This window comes from Thermobia domestica, chromosome 7, assembly GCF_964235325.1.
Source record: "Thermobia domestica chromosome 7, izTheDome1.hap1.1, whole genome shotgun sequence".
NCBI lineage: Eukaryota > Metazoa > Arthropoda > Insecta > Zygentoma > Lepismatidae > Thermobia > Thermobia domestica.
This window is the reverse complement of record NC_137460.1, coordinates 252384716-252404116: the sequence shown is the minus strand read 5'-3', so window position 1 is coordinate 252404116 and position 19401 is coordinate 252384716. Positions and strand designations below refer to the sequence as shown.

Here is a 19401-nt window from a genome sequence, read left to right as displayed (position 1 = left end):
AAAAACCGTAAAAGTAAGTGGAATTGGTTTATGTGCGAAAAGGAAGTGAATTGTCAGTAACGAATATACAAAACAGAGTTCCTGCGGGGCTCAACCCCGCCTTCACTCGCTAAAGCTCGCTCGGCTTTGCTCTCTAAATTTAATGTTCGTAACGTAATTTAAAGTATGAAACCAGATAACAACCACATCGGAATAGAATATCGCAAAAAATGTAGGTGCAAAACAGGGCCTCCAAAGCTAAACAATAGCCAAAAGTAGAAAAGTACTAGTTTACATATGATGAAAAGGAACCATTTTGTAAAGTAATGTGGAATTATGTAGAAAAAGAAGTGAAGTAGCATCAATACAACCTGAAATACCGTTAGCAATAGACGGCGGTCGTCTCCTCTCTCTGACTTCAATTTCTGAAGATCTACTCGGACTTCTGTTACGTATGAATTAACGCATGAAATTTCGAGAGGCAATGTTACATGCAAAATTATAAAGATTTGAAAGAATCTTGCAAATATTGTGAACATACATATTTATGCGCAAAAGTTGACAAAATGGTGGCACATGTGTCTTCTTACCTAACTTAATTTGTTTTTACCAATTAAAAATTTAATACGCTTATAATACCAGTACTAGAGTGAAGTTCAGAAAATCCACTTTTAAATTTAAACTGGTCTGTTTAGCGGTTTAACCCTTAACTACTGTTGTAAAATTGTGTTAGAGTGAAACTGTTGTTGGGTCTAATAGACCCAGCACTATTTTATGGTTGTAAATGATACTAGCTTGATTCAATAATACAAATATCTGTATTTTCTGACGTTTTTCAGTCCTCGGAAAATTTCACAGTAGTAATTACAAAAAAAAAAAAGGATTTTTTTTTGGTGAAAAATTTAATTAAATGAAATGGCTCTTTTTCTGTTTGTAATAAAGTAGTTAAACAATTACATTTTTTGTGCATAACAATGCTAGTTGTGACACAACAATCCTATTGTTTTGTCAGAATAGTGTTCAAAAAAAGAAATATTACAATACATACACAATTCACTCCCCAATTAAATCTTGAGAAGGTAAAGATGTCTGCAAATTTTTGTTCATTTTTTCACAAGATTCAGACATGGAGTGCACATTGTACTGGCGCATTCTAAGCAAAGAGGTCTGAAAATGACACGCACTGGTATTGTGTTTTCCTGTCTTTTGCTGAGCTACAAAATTGACATCTCTTCCTTTTTCCCAATCTGCTTCCCTCCCTGGCTTGTTGAGTGATGATTCTTTTTCGTTAATAACAAGAACTCTCGACATGTATGTTCGTGACTCCAGGCTCATGTGATTGTTGGATAGTCTGATTTTGATGTTGGGTTGGACAAGTTCACGAGCAACATCTTTCATAAAGTCTAATCTGGAAAATGTCTTAGTTTGTGGGAATGCAGAAAACAAATTAAAAGCATAAACCCCTGCAATATCCAGGATGCGAAAAAATATACCCATGGTCCATCTTTGTGTTCGGCATCTAGTTGAATAGACACTGCATTTTTCGTCTAAAGGGTCCACTCCATCTTTCGCCATGTTATAATAATTTATTTTTTCTGGTAGTTCGTCCACATTCCCGCTCGTATGGTGCATGGATGATACCAAAATTACTGCTTTACCTTTCTTTGGAACATGTGAGATAAGCGTTGTATCTTTAGTGAAGCCATAATTTGGATCGTTATCACAAATATCACTATCATTATCTTCGTCTATAACAGATTGAATGTACAATTGAAATCGTGGATCTGTCACTGAAATACTTGGTGCGTTTGGTTCCCTCTCCACTGCATAAACAGCAAATAATATCACTAAAATAGATTGCACAGCAAAATGAAAAAAGTTACGCTTCCACTGTTTTGGGTCACACAGACCCACCCACAACGTGTAGATCTAATTGCATGCGTTAAACACTCACAACTGTTCACGAACCAGTATCAGTTCAAACTGATATGCAGCTACTCGGAAGACAATAGCGCTCACGTGTTAGAAAATATCCCTAGGCAACGTAATATTTTCTTCACGGGTCTGTGAGATCCAGAACAGATGTTACGGGTTAAAAGTATGTGGATTTACTACACCATTTTTGAAACATATTTACTCTCATAGGACATATTGTAAATAAATATCCATTTTTGCATACTCTCTAAATATAATAAAATATTAATAAAATGACATAACACGTTCAGAATATAGGGGAAACTGTTGTACCTTGAGCATAGTGTACCTTGGAACACTCGCATGTTTCTGAGTTGCTATACTATCTTGTGGTGATTCAATGAACTATATGATGCTTTGACATTGTCAGACAGTCCCAACATGGCTTTCGTTGTGCTCAGAAGCATATGTGATTTATGAATGTGAAATTGTTTTTTTCAGGGATAAAACGAACTATTTAGAAATTGAAATATTGTTTTTTAGTGCCATTACTGTTTGTTGTTTGTTTAATCTGTAATAATCTATTAGTTCAGGGGGATTAGGTGAGCATTTTTGTGACTTGTTTTTCTACACTGAATGTAGCGTTATCATTATTGCGGCATTTTAGTAATTGTCTACAGCCTCTTGTACCATGAAACAGAAACACATCTTGTACCTTAGAACATGTTCCAAGGTACATGAACTCGTTGTCAAGTGTATATTTGAACATTCTTTTATTATCGTTGCAGGAATCGAAATGCCAAGAGACAAGATAGGAAAGAAAAAGCTTGCCATTAACCCAAATTCAATCAAGAACACAATTAAAGCAGTCATTTCAGAGCCTGGAAGCGTATTTCCATTCGTGAAGTTTGCAAAGTTTACCAAGTGTCTTTAGCTATTTTATCCCGACATCTGAAATATTTTAGACAGTCAGAGGAAGAAACATTTGAGTATAGTGTGAAATGTGAGGACGGAGAGAAGAGATTAACTACATACATAACAAATGTGGCCAATGGCCACATCGATAACCATGAAACGCACTTATCTCTCAAGGCTGTTGAGATGACTGCTGAAGCTAAGGTTGTCATGCTGACTCCCCATTCGCATACTTCAGGTCTACAACCACCGGATGTGGCTGTTTACGGTCCTTTTAAATGTTTTTATAGCCAAACTGTGGAAGAATGTTTACATAATAATCTGGGGAAACATTTTGATATTTATGCTGTGGCCGAAGTGTTGGGAATTATTTATTCGCGCGTGCCTTTAGCATATCAAATATCACCAGTGGTTTTCGTTGTTCAGGGATTTACCCTATAGATACGATCATTTTCTTGGAGTTAGAATTTTTATCAGCTTCACTAAGAGACAATCGGCCGGATTGTCATCTAAATGATATATGTGAAAAGGACAACACTCTGTTGCAGGAACGAAACGCAACAATTTTGCAACTCTTGCAAGTTTTGCCTTCTACATCAGTCTTTAAAGAGGAAGTACATTCAAACCAGAAAGCACAAACTCCGTAAAGTACAAAATGTCGAAGAAAGACTCTCACAGGTAGAAGTAGAGTAGTAAGAAACACACTTGCAAAGCAAGAATTGAAAGATAAGAAAGAGCACAGAGCCACACAGTAAGGAAATAAGAAGCAAGAACAGCAAAGAAAAGGAAAGAACAAATCCAATAGAAAAAATAGTTTCGAAACATCTGATGGAGAATCTGAGAACATAAGCCTGTATGAAAATTATGATAGTTTTGTTATGCTTGCAGAGCTGATGAACACAGAAGTTGAATTAGACGAAAGCATTGAAGTCATAATGTCAATCCGGATGACTATGTGTTGGTGCAGTTTAAGAAAAAACGAAGCATTGAATTTTATGCAGGAAAGATTTGTTCAGTTGAATCTAATTACAACGAATTTAAAATCAAGTTATTTAATCACATTTCATTTACTGCAAATAAATTTTATGAAGAGTTTGCAGGACAGTCTGAAGTGAATGCATCTGATATGGTGGAACTGCTACCACCCGTTCGGCCAATAGGCTCCAGTAGAATGTCTGAACAATTCTGGTTTCAAGTGGATTTGGTTCGTATAATTGAGCAACATTGAGGTACATAAGTACGCAGGCCGAGACCGTTTCCACGAATAAGTCAATATTTCCTAATTTAGTAATTCCTTATGTTATCTTCTGATAGGCCTGTCTACTTTACGTGCAAAGAATTAGAAAATAGTATGCTCAACATATGATCAATTTTGTAACAGTTTTAGAGCCTTTATTCTTTGTTTTTGTTTTCCTTAAGGATTTTAAGAATAGACTAACAAATAGAATATTGTTATAGTGTCCTTTTCATACTTGAGTTATTGCTAAGCTTACGAATTTTTCAATAAATAAATAAGGTTAACCTTCCGATTAATACTAGATTCAATATGAAGGTAAAAGCCTGATTAGAGTAAGTATTAAAATTTCTATTCTTTTCTTTCATACGCTTCTGTATATCAAAAACAACAAATCTGGATATACAAAATAAATCTTAGAATAATTATTTGTGACTTTATTTCTGTGAATTACCACATTAGAAATATATGTTTCAAGGTAGATGAGGCTATGTCCAAGGTACATGAGCATTTGTACCATGGAACACTTTCTTGGGAATTTTTGAAAGCTTAAAAACATAACGAAGAACGGAAATAAAAACTTAAATAATGACACAATTTCATTCAGAAAACATCCAAGTTTAAATGCGCTGCAATAGAATTGCAGAAATAACTGCTGGTAAGATTATATCTTGGAAAACGCAAAAAGTGTTTCATGGTACAACAGTTTCCCCTACATTTTAAAGACTGCTCTCTGGACAGCAAAAATAATATACAGTGATATAAAAACGAATTTAACTTTGAAATCATAATATGGTAATTATTTATGTTATTTTCTTTGTGATTGTATACTTTTCCAAAATATAATTACATGCAGGAATTTTTCTAAATCCCTTAAAATTGTAGGTTTGGCAACATGGCAGCCGGTGTAATGGTAGGAAATGTGAAAAGAAAAAAATAACGAGACTTCTCAACACAGCTCACAGTTTGCTGTTTGAAATACTCAGTTTTCTTGTTATAACGTAATGTAATGATACATTTAAAACATCATAGTACTTGGTAAATGCAGAAAACTTGGTTGTAAGTAAAGTACAAACGCATTTCGACCACAATATTCGTTAAAAAAGGGAGGGCGAGTTGTTAAAAAAATTCGTTCTCTATTTATGAAACAGGAATGGAACTTCATTGTTATTTCCATAGCCATGCGAGCTAAGTTCTTGCTTTCTGTGCGGATTTAGTATATTTAAACCTGGTTCGAGTCCCACTCGATGTTCTTACTTTTTTCATTTCGTAATTTTTAATTTATTTTTGAAGTACACTTTTACAGTATATGTATAACAAGGAGGTGATGGACAACTTTCTAATTTATCCAAAATGAGAAGGTGCAAAACCTTTTCTATATAACTCATTGTGATTTCTTCTTGGTCAGAACTACTTCTTGCCTCGATCCGTAAGATTCTTGTAAACCTCAAAATAAATCCGGAGTTCTAGTGTCCAGAAGATCACTATCAGGACTAATACCTCCTTCATCAGTATCAGAACGCAGTTCATATTATTATTATTATACGCTTCCTTAGCGTGGGAAACCCCGTATCGACTCCCGGTGAGAGCTCTTGTGGTTTCGGGCTTACACTAAATAAGTTACCACCTTTGCAAATATGGGATTTCTCTCTGTCACAGCAAGTGTTTTGCAAAGTGTGAACGTTCACAAGATCCTTTTCCGCCCTCTTGTCTTGTGTTACATTTTTCTCTTATGTGGATTAACATGTACTTAGTCAAACTTGACTGAAACCCTCCCCACGCTTTTGGTACGAGTGACATTTCCTTCTCTGTGGATTAATATGTATGTAGTGAAGTTTGAACGTACATTAAAAGCCGTTGAACTGTTTTAGCATTTGTGAGTTTTTTCTTCTCTCTGGAGTAACATATGTGTAGTCAAAGGTCAGGTTGCTCTAAATTCATTTCTGCATTCTTTGACAAAATGGTGGTACATGTGTCTTCTTACCTAACTTAATATGTTTAAACCATTTAAAAATTTAATACGTTTATAATGTCAGTAGTAGAGTCAAGTTTAGAAAACCTCCTTACTTCTAATTTTAAACTGTTTAGTGGTTTAAAAGTATGTGGATCTACTACATCATTTTTGAAACATATTTACTCTCATAGGACATATTGTAAATAAATATCCATTTTTGCATATTCTCTAAATATAATAAAATATTAATAAAATGACATAACACGTTCAGAATATACATTTTAAAGACTGCTCTCTGGACAGCAAAAATAATATACAGTGATATAAAAACGAAGTTAACATTGAAATCATAATATGGTAATTATTTATGTTATTTTCTTTGTGATTGTATACTTTTCCAAAATATAATTGCATGCAGGAATTTTTCTAAGTCCCTTAAAATTGTAGATTTGGCAACATGGCAGCCGGTGTAATGGTAGGAAATGTGAAAAGAAAAAATAACGAGACTTCTCAACACAGCTCACAGTTTGCTGTTTGAAATACTCAGTTTTCTTGTTATAACGTAATGTAATGATACATTTAGAACATGACAGTACTTGGTAAATGCAGAAAACTTGGTTGTAGGTAAAGTACAAACGCATCTCAACCACAATATTCGTTAAAAAAGGGAGGGCGAGTTGTTAAAAAATTCGTTCTCTATTTATGAAATAGGAATGGAACTTCATTGTTGTTTCCATACCCATGCGAGCTAAGTTCTTGCTTTCTGTGCGGATTTAGTATATTTAAACCTGGTTCGAGTCCCACTCGATGCTCTTACTTTTTCATTTCGTAATTTTTCATTTATTTTTGAAGTATACTTTTCCAGTATATGTATAACAAGGAGGTGATGGACAACTTTCTTATTTATCCAAAAATAAGAAGGTGCAAACTCTTTTCTATATAACTCATTGTGATTCCTTCTTGGTACAGATTACTTCTTGCATCGATCCGGAAGATTTTCGTAAACCTCAAAATAAATCCGGAGTTCCAGTGTCCAAAGATCACTATCAGGCCCAATACCTTCTTCATCAAGACCAGAACTCAATTCATATTATTATTATTATTACTATTTTATTATTATTATTATTATTTTATAATTAATATTATTATTATTATACGCTTCCTTAGCGTGGGAGAACCCGTATCCTTTCCTGGTGAGAGCTCTTGTGATTCCGGGCTTACGTTAAGCTGTAGGTTCACTTCTCATATAGCTTCGCTGCTGAAAGGGGCGTTAAACTCAAAATCAAATACATTATTATACGTGTCGTTTGTGTGAGACCCGGGTTCGATTTCCGGCAGGAGTTCATGTGGTTCGGGGCCTACGCTAAGTAGTAGGTTTTCGTTCTCGTACGTTCTCATAGTCTTCCTGCTGAAAGGGACCCTAAAATCAAATTCAAATATACTATTATTATTATTATTATTAGACCTATTATTATTGTAAGTAGGAAATAGAAAAAAGATTTAGGTACTAAATTTAGTAGACATTTTTTTCCTCCCAGTTTGTTACACCCAGGTTCCAACTTGTGGAGGGATCGGGGAACTGCCCCTTCCAGAAAAGCTCCCCGCCGTTTGATGGGAGCCGATGTTAAGACAATTTTTTTTACTCCATATACGAGACGAAGATGAAATTTTAAATGAAGCATCAAACAGATTCACTACATTATATAAACAAAACAGCACACAAACATTTAATCAAACAAAAATGAGTCTAGTGCCCATTTCAATAAAAAATGTCTACTATTAGATGCTCTAGAAATAATATGTATTAGTATGGCTTTGAGATTTGTCAATGTTGTCCCCATAATTAATTCGTAATGTATGAAACGGGCTCAGGTTCAACCGATGGAACCGCAGACCTTGCTCTGCGGGAGGACCCACACTCTCCGGGGGTCCATAAAGAGTAAGGAAAGGATGGAAAGTGTTGGTCTAAGAATTAGAAAAACAAGTTTTCTATGGGACCCTAATACACGTCTTAATGGTTGGTCCTTCCCCGAAAAAAATCTAATTTACATATCTGGTTATACCTATGGACTACATGTTACCTTGGTGTATCAGAACGATTTTATATAGGTTTTCACGACGATCTCACATTTTTTTTTTACCTAAACGTCTTAATAGCTCCAAATAGTAGCACATTTGCTACATTCTATCTCACAAGAATGCCCTTAGTTTCATGAAGCATTGGTCATCATCTTACCCCGAACAATCTCTTATGAGTATTTTGCGAGTGGAGATGAGGTGCTTTTGCTACGGCTTTGAAATCGGTACTTTTCAGGTTCAATGTGGTAGTTTTGTCAACGGCTAGAACAACTCGACTACCGTCTTTGCCACCACCTAACTGAACGGAGAAGTGAGCCGAGCAAATAGCTCATCGAACAGTACCGACTCGAGCCAATAGCTTAACTAAGCTGTGCGGAGCCGAGCTGATGGCTCACCACAGCCGATGGTTCACCTTAGCCGAGCCGAACCAAGCAGGTACCTCATCTCAACCGACAGGGATCTAGCCAGTAGCTCACCTGAGTCGAACCGATGGCACATTCCTATCATCCCGACTCGAGCTGTTGGCTCAGTTGTACAGAGTCGGAGTTCAATCTGCGCCGGTGGCTCAGGGATCGAGCTGAGCCGGTTGACACCACTATTTCCAACTCGATAAACTTTTGCATAGCTATCGTAAAGAATTGATCGATTTAAGCAGCGTTTAGTAGTTTTCATCTGTTCAGGTGAATAGCGCCATGGTTTTCATGTCTCTTCTTTGGTTGTACTCCAAATCATATCCGTAACTTTAACACTTTTCTAGGCATACAGAAAACCAACTGAGGAAATGGGACAAATTTCCTTCTATCGCTTGTTGAGATCGAGGAAAGCAAACTCGCCTAGAGTAGACACGAGGGGCACACGTAGCAAGCAAGTATATAGTATATTCACTATTTGCCAACATTATTTTAGTATGAGCAGTAGGGTGGTCCAGAAACATATGGCCAAAAACGAAATTTGTGCAGGATACCGCGGCACCATCTATTTTTTTTACTTCCAACGTTAGTATTATTTTGGTTGAACATCAGCTTCCTAGTCCCACTGGAAGATGGTGCTCAACCACCCTTTTCCTTAGAAATACAGTAGGACCTCGACTATTTGATAGTTTTCTGGCTATTTTTCAGCGCCTATTCAACCGATTTGCACCAAATTTGGAAGACAAGCTTCTGTTGCTATCTAGGTTGGTTCCTTAAAATGTAAAACATATCGGTTGAATAGAAGCTGAGAAATAGCCTGGAAACTGTAGGATAATCGAAATTTTACTGTATTTTTATAGGTATATAGAAATTTTAATTGTAAAAAAGTTAACTTTTTACACACTTTTTTAATTTAGAAGCAACATAAATTAGAGAAGCATGTACATTGTACACAGAATTACATTTGTACAATTTACATACTATATTTAGATACATTTGTACCGGTATACACACATGGAAAGTATAGCAAACACAAGTGATGTCCTCTATGGTGGATTACGGTACAGAAAGACAAGGTCGATAGAATTAACTCAAAAGTGCAAAATAAAAATAAATGCGCAAAGTGATAAACGACAAAGAAAACTGAAACAAATATTTTATCTTTGTCTTATCCTGATAAAACAGTGAATGCTCAACAGTTCCACAGTGTCTAATATACAATTTCAAGGCATCTATGGCGGACTTTTTAGTTGTTTGTGTCTAAACTCCTTTCCGTTTTACCTCAACAGCTTGCAGGAGAAACTGTTTATCTTCTTCGTCGTTTGTTAAGAAATTATTAAACTTCACAAAAAGCTTGATCTCTCTTTTCTCGGTGTCATTCACGACTCGAAGTTGTTTCACTCGCTCTCTGCCTTCCAGATATTCATGGTTCTTCTTCCATTCACCCGGCGGAAAGTTCAGAAATTCATCTCCAATCTGTGAACTGGAGAGAAGCTTTGCCGTTCGACTGGTTGCAACATCTCCGAGATTTACTCCTTCTTTAAGTAAGGTTGCATCATCTCTCACGTTCCTCTCTGTGGGCCCAGGTGTTATTCCTTGGACAATTTTGTTTTTCTCTTCTGCCGTAATTTTTTTTCTGAGAACAAGGCAAGACCTGCCAATTCAAAGAAAAGGTACCATAAATGACGTTCGAGGACTTTTCTTGTGGCGATGCTGATCTCATAATTGATATCTCGCTATTTCTGCAACTGGATCTAGAGGTTCGTATCTCCACCAAGAGCTTCAGCTGCTAGTGGAGCTTGTATCCATACCTTGGTGTAGAGAAGGGCTCCGAACAACACGAAAATTGGGTTTCCTCCTTCTAGGATTTCCTCCTTCGGCTTGAACACATCAAGTTGATCTTGAAAAAGGAAGATTTTCATTACGTAGATTAACTTCTCCATCTACCGAGCGTGGCGAACTGGCCCTGGAGCTCTTCAATGAATCTTGTTAGAGGAAGATCCTAGAACAAGCATCGTCAGCTCGATGAGTTCTTGATAATCGTCTCTGGGTTGCAAATTCCCAGGTTTTCGATAGTTTTCTTCAGGAAGTCTACACTTGAGACCATGTAAACTTCACTTTCATTTCCAATGGCCGAAAATTGTCTCTCTGAACCCGGTCCCAAACCGCCTTCAATCTCTTGATGATAGGAATATCAGGTGAACTCAAGCAACCATAGCATAGGGTGAAGACTTTTTCCAAAATCAATTCCTTCCCCTGGTGACGACAAGCTAACCACAGAAACTCTCGGCCAATCCTGTGTTCAAGAAGAACGCACACCCCATTGATATTACCTGTGTTCACAGGGATGGTGTCGAAACTCATGGCTTGCACTTCTGTCGATTAAGTTCCAATGTGTGATATGGTCATGAACGATCTTGTCTTGATTCTGCCCTGTCCCTGAATACAATTTTGGCACAAGAAGCTTCTTGTGACCATCGCCAGAAACAAGTATTTTCAGACGGTCAACTTTTCCCCCACCGAAAATTTCAGGTATAATTTTTCTATCCCGATGGATCACGAGAGGATATTCCGGAGAAAATTCTCTCTTCAGGGAATCCACTCTCTTTTCTCTGAATTTCTATCGCCCCTTGCGTACTATGCTTCGTGAAAGTGGAAGGGATCTATTGTCGCAACCGAGAGCTGTCGCTATCGGGACCATTAACCGGACTCTTGGCGATCAAATGTTTTGTTCCAATCCAGATGTTGTGACCTTTTCCGCCCATTTCTGTCGTTTCAGGCTTAGACATCCAGCTGGTACAAATTCCTCATTCGAACTGGAAGAATTTTCGGAATTTTCTTCTTCATCTGTAAAGCAAACATTGGAAGCTATTGCTGCTGCTGATGTTAAAGCAATTGATCTTTGTCTGCGTTCTTCTTCTTTGTTTCGTCGCTAAAGAGGTCTCTACTGCTTTTATACAAGTGCCTTGTCTACTGCAGCCAGAAACATCTTACGATTCCCAATTGATGAAGGAGAAAATCGCAAACTTACTTTATTTTCATAACCTTCAAGGCATCAGCGTGGGCGATATCAGAGCCAGCGTGGGCGGTTCCAATAACATTACAAACTCCAACTCCCAACTGCGCTGAGCTTCAGAAGCGCGACCCTTGTTTTTTCAGCATCAACTAATTGCAATGGATTTTTTCTATTTTTACCTATATGTTTCCTCAGAATTGTAGGAATTGCAGTCTTAGACCACAACATCATAAATTCCTCGGTTGTCACCTGGATCGCATTTCGCACCCAATTATTGTGTGATACCTTTAGGTGATAATGAAACCGTAGTAAGAAATGCGTCGTAGTTGGGAGCTGTTTCAACCTTAATAGCGGCAGTAAGTCACGGACACCAAACAGGAAAACTTCGTTACTCAAGCGAGTTGATGCCATTTTGTGATGAGATCAGAACGAAACACCACTACAATCACTTCGAAACCTAGGTTGAATCGTAATTTACAGTATTGTCCCGAACTCAGTTTAACTCACTATAACTCATTTAATAATTACTAATAATAAAGCCTATACTTAAATATTGAACACTTAAGTAAAAAACAGTAACCTTAGCCATGTCTCACTAATTATATGTATATACCTTGTAATAGAATAATAAGGAATATCTCACGTTTATGATATACTTTAAAAATGCTATATATAACAAAACAAAATAATGGGGAAAATGTGATCTTTTATGAGGTCGTTGAGCACAATCTTCCCTTTGATTTAGAAATCCAAAATTTTACCCTAAAGTTTCTATGTATGAATGTAAAAAATTTAGGGGGTGCCCCAGGTTGTAACACAAAAATGAGTTTCTTGGACCACCCTAATGAGCAGTGATCAGAAAGGTTTTTTTGAAAAGTATCTGCACTACAACTACACGACAAAAATTGTACCTCGCTACAACTATTAGCTAGTTTTTTTTAGAAACGCATTCGCTACTTAAACTCTTGTCACAGATACAGTTTACTTGGCATCAATATATGTCATGTCATCTACATGCGTAACTGAATTTAAAAGTTCGGTTAAAATATTACATAAAAGCTTTGTCTGTCAATTTGCATTTCACAGTAAAGTATGCATTTTGTCCGCTCTTTTAGAAGTATATATATATATATATATATATATATATATATATATTACCCCATCGTCCAAAATGTATATTCTTTCGCTGCTAGAATGGCATGTAGGTGTATTTTAAGAGTCATTATTATCCTTTTAACTGATCATCAGTCCGGAATTTATTTAAGAAAATTCTCTTGTAATATTGTTGCAAAATAATTGGAGGTAGGGAAAAAATATGATTGCTTTCTGATTTCTATCATCATATAAAATTTGCTAAAAATTGTGAGGAAATGTTGGAGTTACAAAGTATTTTTGCGCCCTCGAAAAGGTTTACTTGTAGCTTTAGTACAAAATTCGCTATAAAATATAAAATTATATAATTCAGCTACATCTACAAAATACAGGCGTTGACTTGTAGCGCTGGTACATCTAGAGCTTCAGAATTTCTAGCTAGCTATTCTAGTTTCGCTACAAATAGCGCGCTAGTTCCGAACTGACTATGAGTTATATAATTAACAACTATCACCTAGTATAACTTGCATCATATACTGTATATAAGAAAAAGGTGATGACAAAGTAACTCAATACATTTTAAAAATAACTTAACCAACATATTGAACTCTAGAAAAGTTGTTTCACGTTTTCGTCCAATTATATTTATAAACCATAATTTTGCTTTTAATGTGCCTACATTTGGCCTATTCGAAAACCATTATATATTCAAGAGATTTTACTACCTTTTAGAAAATTCATGAATCTTCACGCTTACGCTGTGAAGCATGAGAGAACATCAGCGTGTCGTTTTTGCCCAAATTGATATTCATTAAACACTTTTACTGATATTTCCAACAGAACAGAGAAGTGCATACAAAGTAAAGAAAATGTAAGCTAATTGTTTCTTGAATATCTTTTCTCCAATGAAAATCCTACGGTGCTGTATGGATGTGAAAGATGGTGTTGTAAAGAAAACTTGTAGAGTTTTATTCTCAATAATAAAAATCATCGTTCTTTTTAGGGATTGTTTTTCAAATGTCCAATAAAAACGTGGCCCTACTTACATGAATTGATGAAAGCTACTGAACACTTCGTAAATCCATTAATTCTTAATGATAGCTATTCAAGAAATTTCTCGAGTAGGAAATTTACACCTGACTTTTCAAGTACTTTGTTTTGTAGCACTCCTCTTCACAGCCGAACCAAGAATGTATTTAAGGAGAGATGAGATACAGGAAGACTCATTAAGCAGGACAATAGTCATTTCCATAAAAGCAACAACCGATCTAACCTCTAGCGACGAATCTCGGTACATTTAAATGCGCTGAATGGAACGTGCCGACTCTAATTGTGCAATTCAGTTAAATTGGTCCTCGGCTCGAGATTCGTTCACTATAAAGCCGAGTTCAGAAAGACCGCTCATATATCACGTCTACCCAGATGTGGCGGACCTCAACCTAGCCCAATCGAGAGGATGGTTCATCTCAGTCGAGTCGAATAGATTGGATAGCTCATTGGAACTTAACCGGCTCTGTGGTGTGCATTACCGAGCTTTCATTGGGTACCTCTACTAGAAGGATATCACCCCAAAAATCCACTAATGTGTCAATTGTTGATGAACCGTGCAACTTCTAATTCTACTATGAGAATATGAGTAGCAATGCAACGAATTAAAAAATATATTTCACCTTTTAGAAATGTGCATTTTCAATAATACTGACCCAGAAAGCATTCATGTTACCCATGACAGTATTGCAAAATCAAAACTATTGGTGTACTATAGAAATTATACGCATTTTGTATCACATGTTACAACATACTCTAATGAAGTCTTAAAGATACAAATCTGGCAGAACACGAGGAAATAATTGACGAGGCAGGTTCCAAAATCTGAATGCTGAAGACAGTTGGCAGCGAGTTCAGTGTTACTTCTAGGTGTATGTTTCCCTCTCAGAGTTGAAACATCGCCCTGCGCAGGATCTAAGATATACTAAATATTGTCCACCTATGGACTCAACTCACTTTTATTTCTCTTCAAACCAGCTTTTCTATACGAAAATGTAAAAGGGATCTCATTTCTGAGCACATCATTTATCTTTAAAAAGAGGATACAACCAGGTTTTTTAAAAATATAATTCAAGGTATGGCTTACACCCACTATTTTGAACCTGAAACAAAACCGACTTGAAAATAGAGAACACGCCTCATCTCCTTTCGTAAGATACTAAGTGAGAATGTTCGGAGAAAGGTGATGGCCAAGGTGTTATGTAACTAAGTGCATTCTTGTGCGTTTCAATTGAATCAAGGAAGCGGTGATACTACTGACAGCTATTAAGACTTTTAAGTGAAAAAAATAGATATCATCCTGAATACCTGTCACAAATGGTTCTGATACACGAAGACAACAATAAAGGACATACTGGGAAGAAATAAAAGAATTCGTCAAATTTAGTACCCTTAAACATTTTGTCCTATTTCTTAATTATAATAATAGTAATAATATTAATAGTAGATTTTGAGCCTAGCGCATTTTCTAGGAGTGAGGCTATATGAGAAGCAAAGGTACAACCTAAGCTAGGTCCCGAACGATATCAACTCCCGCCAGTAATGGAACCCCGGTCTTCCGCAACAAAGATACGTATAATAATAATAATAGATTTTGAATTTAGTGCCCTTTTCATCACTGAGGTTATATAAGAAGTACAGCTAGAGCTTAATGTAGGTTCCGAACCACATGAGCTCCACCGGGAATCGAACCCGGGTTTCACAAACGAAAGGCGCGAATAATATATATAGATATATATATTTGATGTTGAGTTTAGTGCCCCTTTGAGCAGCGAGGCTATATGAGGAGTGAACCTACAGCTTATCATAGGCCCCAAACCACATTAGCTCCCGTCGCGAACCGAACTCGGGTCTCCCACGTCTAAGAATCGTAGAATAATAATATCAAAAGCTGCGTTCTGGTGGTGATGAAGGAGATATTAGATCTGATATTGATATTCTTGACACTAGAACTCCATATTTATTTACAGGTTTACGAAACTCTTATGAATCAATGCAAGAAGTGATTTCCACTGAGAAATAATATTTGAGATGTACAGAAAAAGGTTTTACGGCTGTACATCTTATTTTTGTATAGAATAGAAAGCTACACATTACATCACTGTAATATATATACTATAAAATTTTGCGGGTAGAATAACTTAAAAATTAAAAAAAAATAAAGGCATCGAGTGGGATTAAAACCAGGTTCCACATTTTGCACCAACAAAAAAAATAGACTACTTGACTATGGCTATCGGAACTAGAGAGCGCTCCTTCAGTTGCATTGATAGAGAACCAACTTCGCAACTCCCCTTGTTTTAATGGAGATCTTAGTTTTTCTTCGAGAAGTAGATGTTTTTTTTTTTTTAAAAAAAAAAAGTTTGCAGCATTAATGCTAAGGTAGTGCTTAAACTAGAAGTATCGTTATTTGAAGACACAAGGGAGAAATTGAGAATTTTAAACAGCAAATCTTGTTCACAAGTCGCTTTTCTTTTCGTTCCGTCCCTTCATCTAGCTCAGAATGAGTTGTTGCTGAACTTACACTATTAAAGGATTTAGATAAAATCGTGCAAGCAATTATATTTTGGAGAAGTGTACATAAATTCCATGAAAATTCTAATTTTTGGACATCTTCCCGCGAATTTTTTCATGACTAATGTTAACATGTGTTTTGTAAAGTGTGAACGTTGAGAAAATCCTAATCCGCATTATTGGTACGTGTGAGACTTTTCTCTCGTATCAATTGACGTATGTGTAGCGAAACATCAAAGTAGACTAAATCTTTTTCCATACTCATCGTATGCCTGAGGTTTTCGGTCAGTGTGGTATAACTTGTCTTCAGCCAAACTTGACAATATACTAAATCCCTTTCTACACTGTTGGCATGTGTGAGAATTTTCGGCATGCAGGTTATCAATTGTTAAGTAGTTTGAGGGTACACAAAACTGCTTGACATTCTTAGAATTTGTGAGCAATTTCCTTTGTGTGGAATAGCATGTGTGTTCAGGTTTAGCTTACACTAAGCCGTTTTCATACTCACAACAGGTGTTGAATTTCTCAGCTATGTTAGTCAATATGTGCGTTTTTGTAGATGAACGTCTAGTAAATACCTTTCACACTCTGGGCCTTGCGTGAGATTTCCGGTTTATGTAGACTAACATGTACGTATCTAGTTTTGAACGTTGAATAATTCCTTTTTTACACCCTCAGCAGATGGGATATTTTTGCCTGTATGTATCAACGTGGTTTTTGGAATGTTATGACCATGATTGAATTCACTTCCACATTCTTGGCACGTATGGTATTTTTATCTTCTATGGATTAATACATGTCTAGCCAAAGATGAACGTTGACTAAACCCCTTCTTACACTCTTCGCATATGTGAGGTCTATCTCCTGTATGGATTAACATGTGTTTAGCCAAATTAGAACGTTGATAAAATCTTTTTCCACACTCTTGGCACGTGTGGGGTTTTTCCCCTGTGTGGATTAACATGTGTGCAGCCAAATTAGAACGTTGATTAAATCCCCTTCCACACTGTTGGCATGTATAAGGTTTTTCTCCTGTGTGGATAAATATATGTGTAGCTAAAATTGAACGACGACTAAATCTCTTTCCGCACTCTTGGCAAATATGAGCTTTATCTCCTGTATGGATTAACATGTGTGTAGCCAAAGTTGAACGTTGAGTAAATCCCTTTCCACACTCTCCGCATGTGTGAGATTTATTTCCTGAATGGATTAACATGTGTGTAGCCAAATGAGACCGCTTGTTAAATCCCTTACCACACTTTTGGCAACTGTGAGGTTTTTCCAAAGTGTGAACTAATATGTGTTTTCTTAAATGTGAACGTTGATTAAATGCTTTTCCACTATCAAGGCTTATGTTTGGTTTTGTTACTGTGTGGATTAACATATGTGCAGCCAAATTTGAGCGCAAACTATATCCGCCGCCGCCGCCATGGTGGAATTTTTGCGTTTTATCTTCTGTGTGGATTGACATATGTTGATTCAAATATGAACGTACCCTAAACCCTTTTCCACACTCTCGGCAAATGTGTTTCTTTTTAAATGTATGGGTCAACGTGTGTTCTCTAAGGACAGAACGATGACTAAACCCTTTTCCACATTCTTGACACGTATAAGATTTTTTTCTTGTATGGATTAACATGTGTGCAGCCAAATTTGAACGTTGGCTAAATCCCTTTCCACACTCTTCACATGTGTGAGATTTTTCTCCTGTGTGAACTAACATGTGTTGAGCTAAATTTGAACGTTGATTAAATGACTTGTCACACTCTACACATGTGTGTGGTTTTTCACCTGTGTGGATTAACATGTGTGTAGCCAAAGTTGAACGTTGACTAAACTCCTTCTTACACTCTTCGCATCTGTGGGGATTTTCCCCTGTGTGGATTAACATATGTGTAGCCAAAGTTGAACGTCGACTAAATCCCTTTCCACACTTTTCACATGTGTGCGATTTTTCTCCTGAGTGAGTTAACATGTGTGTACCCAAAGTTGAACGTTGAGTAAATGCCTTTCCACACTCATCGCATGTGTGAGATTTTTTTCCTGTATGAATTAACGTGTGTGTAACCAAAGTTGAGCGATGACGAAATGCCTTACCACACTCTACACATGTGTGAGATTTTTCACCTGTGTGGATTGGCATATGTTTACCCAAAGCTGAACGTTCAGTAAATGCCTTTCCACACTCATCGCATGTGTAAGATTTCTTTCCTGCGTGAATTAACGTGTGTTTAGCCAAAGTTGAGCGATGACGAAATGCCTTACCACACTCTACACATTTGTGAGATTTTTCTCCTGTATGGATTAACATGTGTCTAGCCAAACTTGAACGCCGATGAAATGCCCGACCACACTGTTCACATGTGAGACGTTTTTCTTTTGTGTGGGTTAACATGTGTGTAACATAACTTGAACGAACACTAAATAACATTCCACACTCTCCGCAGATGCGGGATTCCTCACCTGTATGTACTAACTTTTTGATTGACAATGGTGATCTTTGACTATAGCGTTTAACACTCTTACGGTACGTGAGAAGATTTTCACTTTTATTTGTTAGCATATGTCTTGACAAAGGTGATTGATTAAATCCATTGCCAGACTGCTTTGGAGATTTCTCATCGGAATAAGAAAAGGTTTTTCTTAACGCAATAAAGGTATTCGCTTCTCTGTGAAGAGGAAGTTCGTTATAGCGCCTGTAACAAATTCAATAAACAAGGAAGTGTAAATGAAGGTAATTAGTAAGTAACAACAAAGAAATGAAATCATTCTTTGAATTCATATTTCTGTTCCACTAACATGAAAGTGTGTAAGAATATGTAACTGAAAACTCTCGAGGTGATTCCATATCTCTCTATTCTAAAAATAAGAGCACGTAGTTTGTTTTTAGTATGTCAATTTGTACAATTATTTGTATATACGATATCAGAGTTAACTCGAGTAACTACAAACATACTTATTTTGTGCTATGTTGAATAAACATTTTATTATAATAACTAAAAATAGAGATCCGTTGTTACTAAAAATATTTATGTCATCAAAAAAAAAAAATCATCATTTCAATCAGTATAAAATCTCTAGCTGCGACAATGTAAATTTTAATAGTTACTACAATCTTTGTGTCTATTAATATATAGCTACTTGGTTACTTCTTATACATATTTAAGCCCAATTATGTAATGAATACATTTGAGGAGCAGAGAGTTTTCAATTTCTTATAATCTTTATCTGTTTTTTTTTAAATACA

At 36.3% G+C, this 19401-nt stretch overlaps 1 protein-coding gene across 1 annotated transcript in view; it reads right to left on the bottom strand.

Moving 5' to 3' along the window:
- Window positions 1-904: 904 nt before the first annotated feature.
- LOC145690818 (uncharacterized) overlaps window positions 905-19401 on the bottom strand; it is a 44585-nt gene continuing 26088 nt past the window's right edge. Inside the window, exon 2 of the mRNA XM_081766120.1 lies at window positions 905-18850. Coding sequence (XP_081622246.1) covers window positions 16930-18850 — 1921 coding nt within the window. The 3' untranslated portion in view covers window positions 905-16929. The remainder of the gene's footprint in view (window positions 18851-19401) is intronic.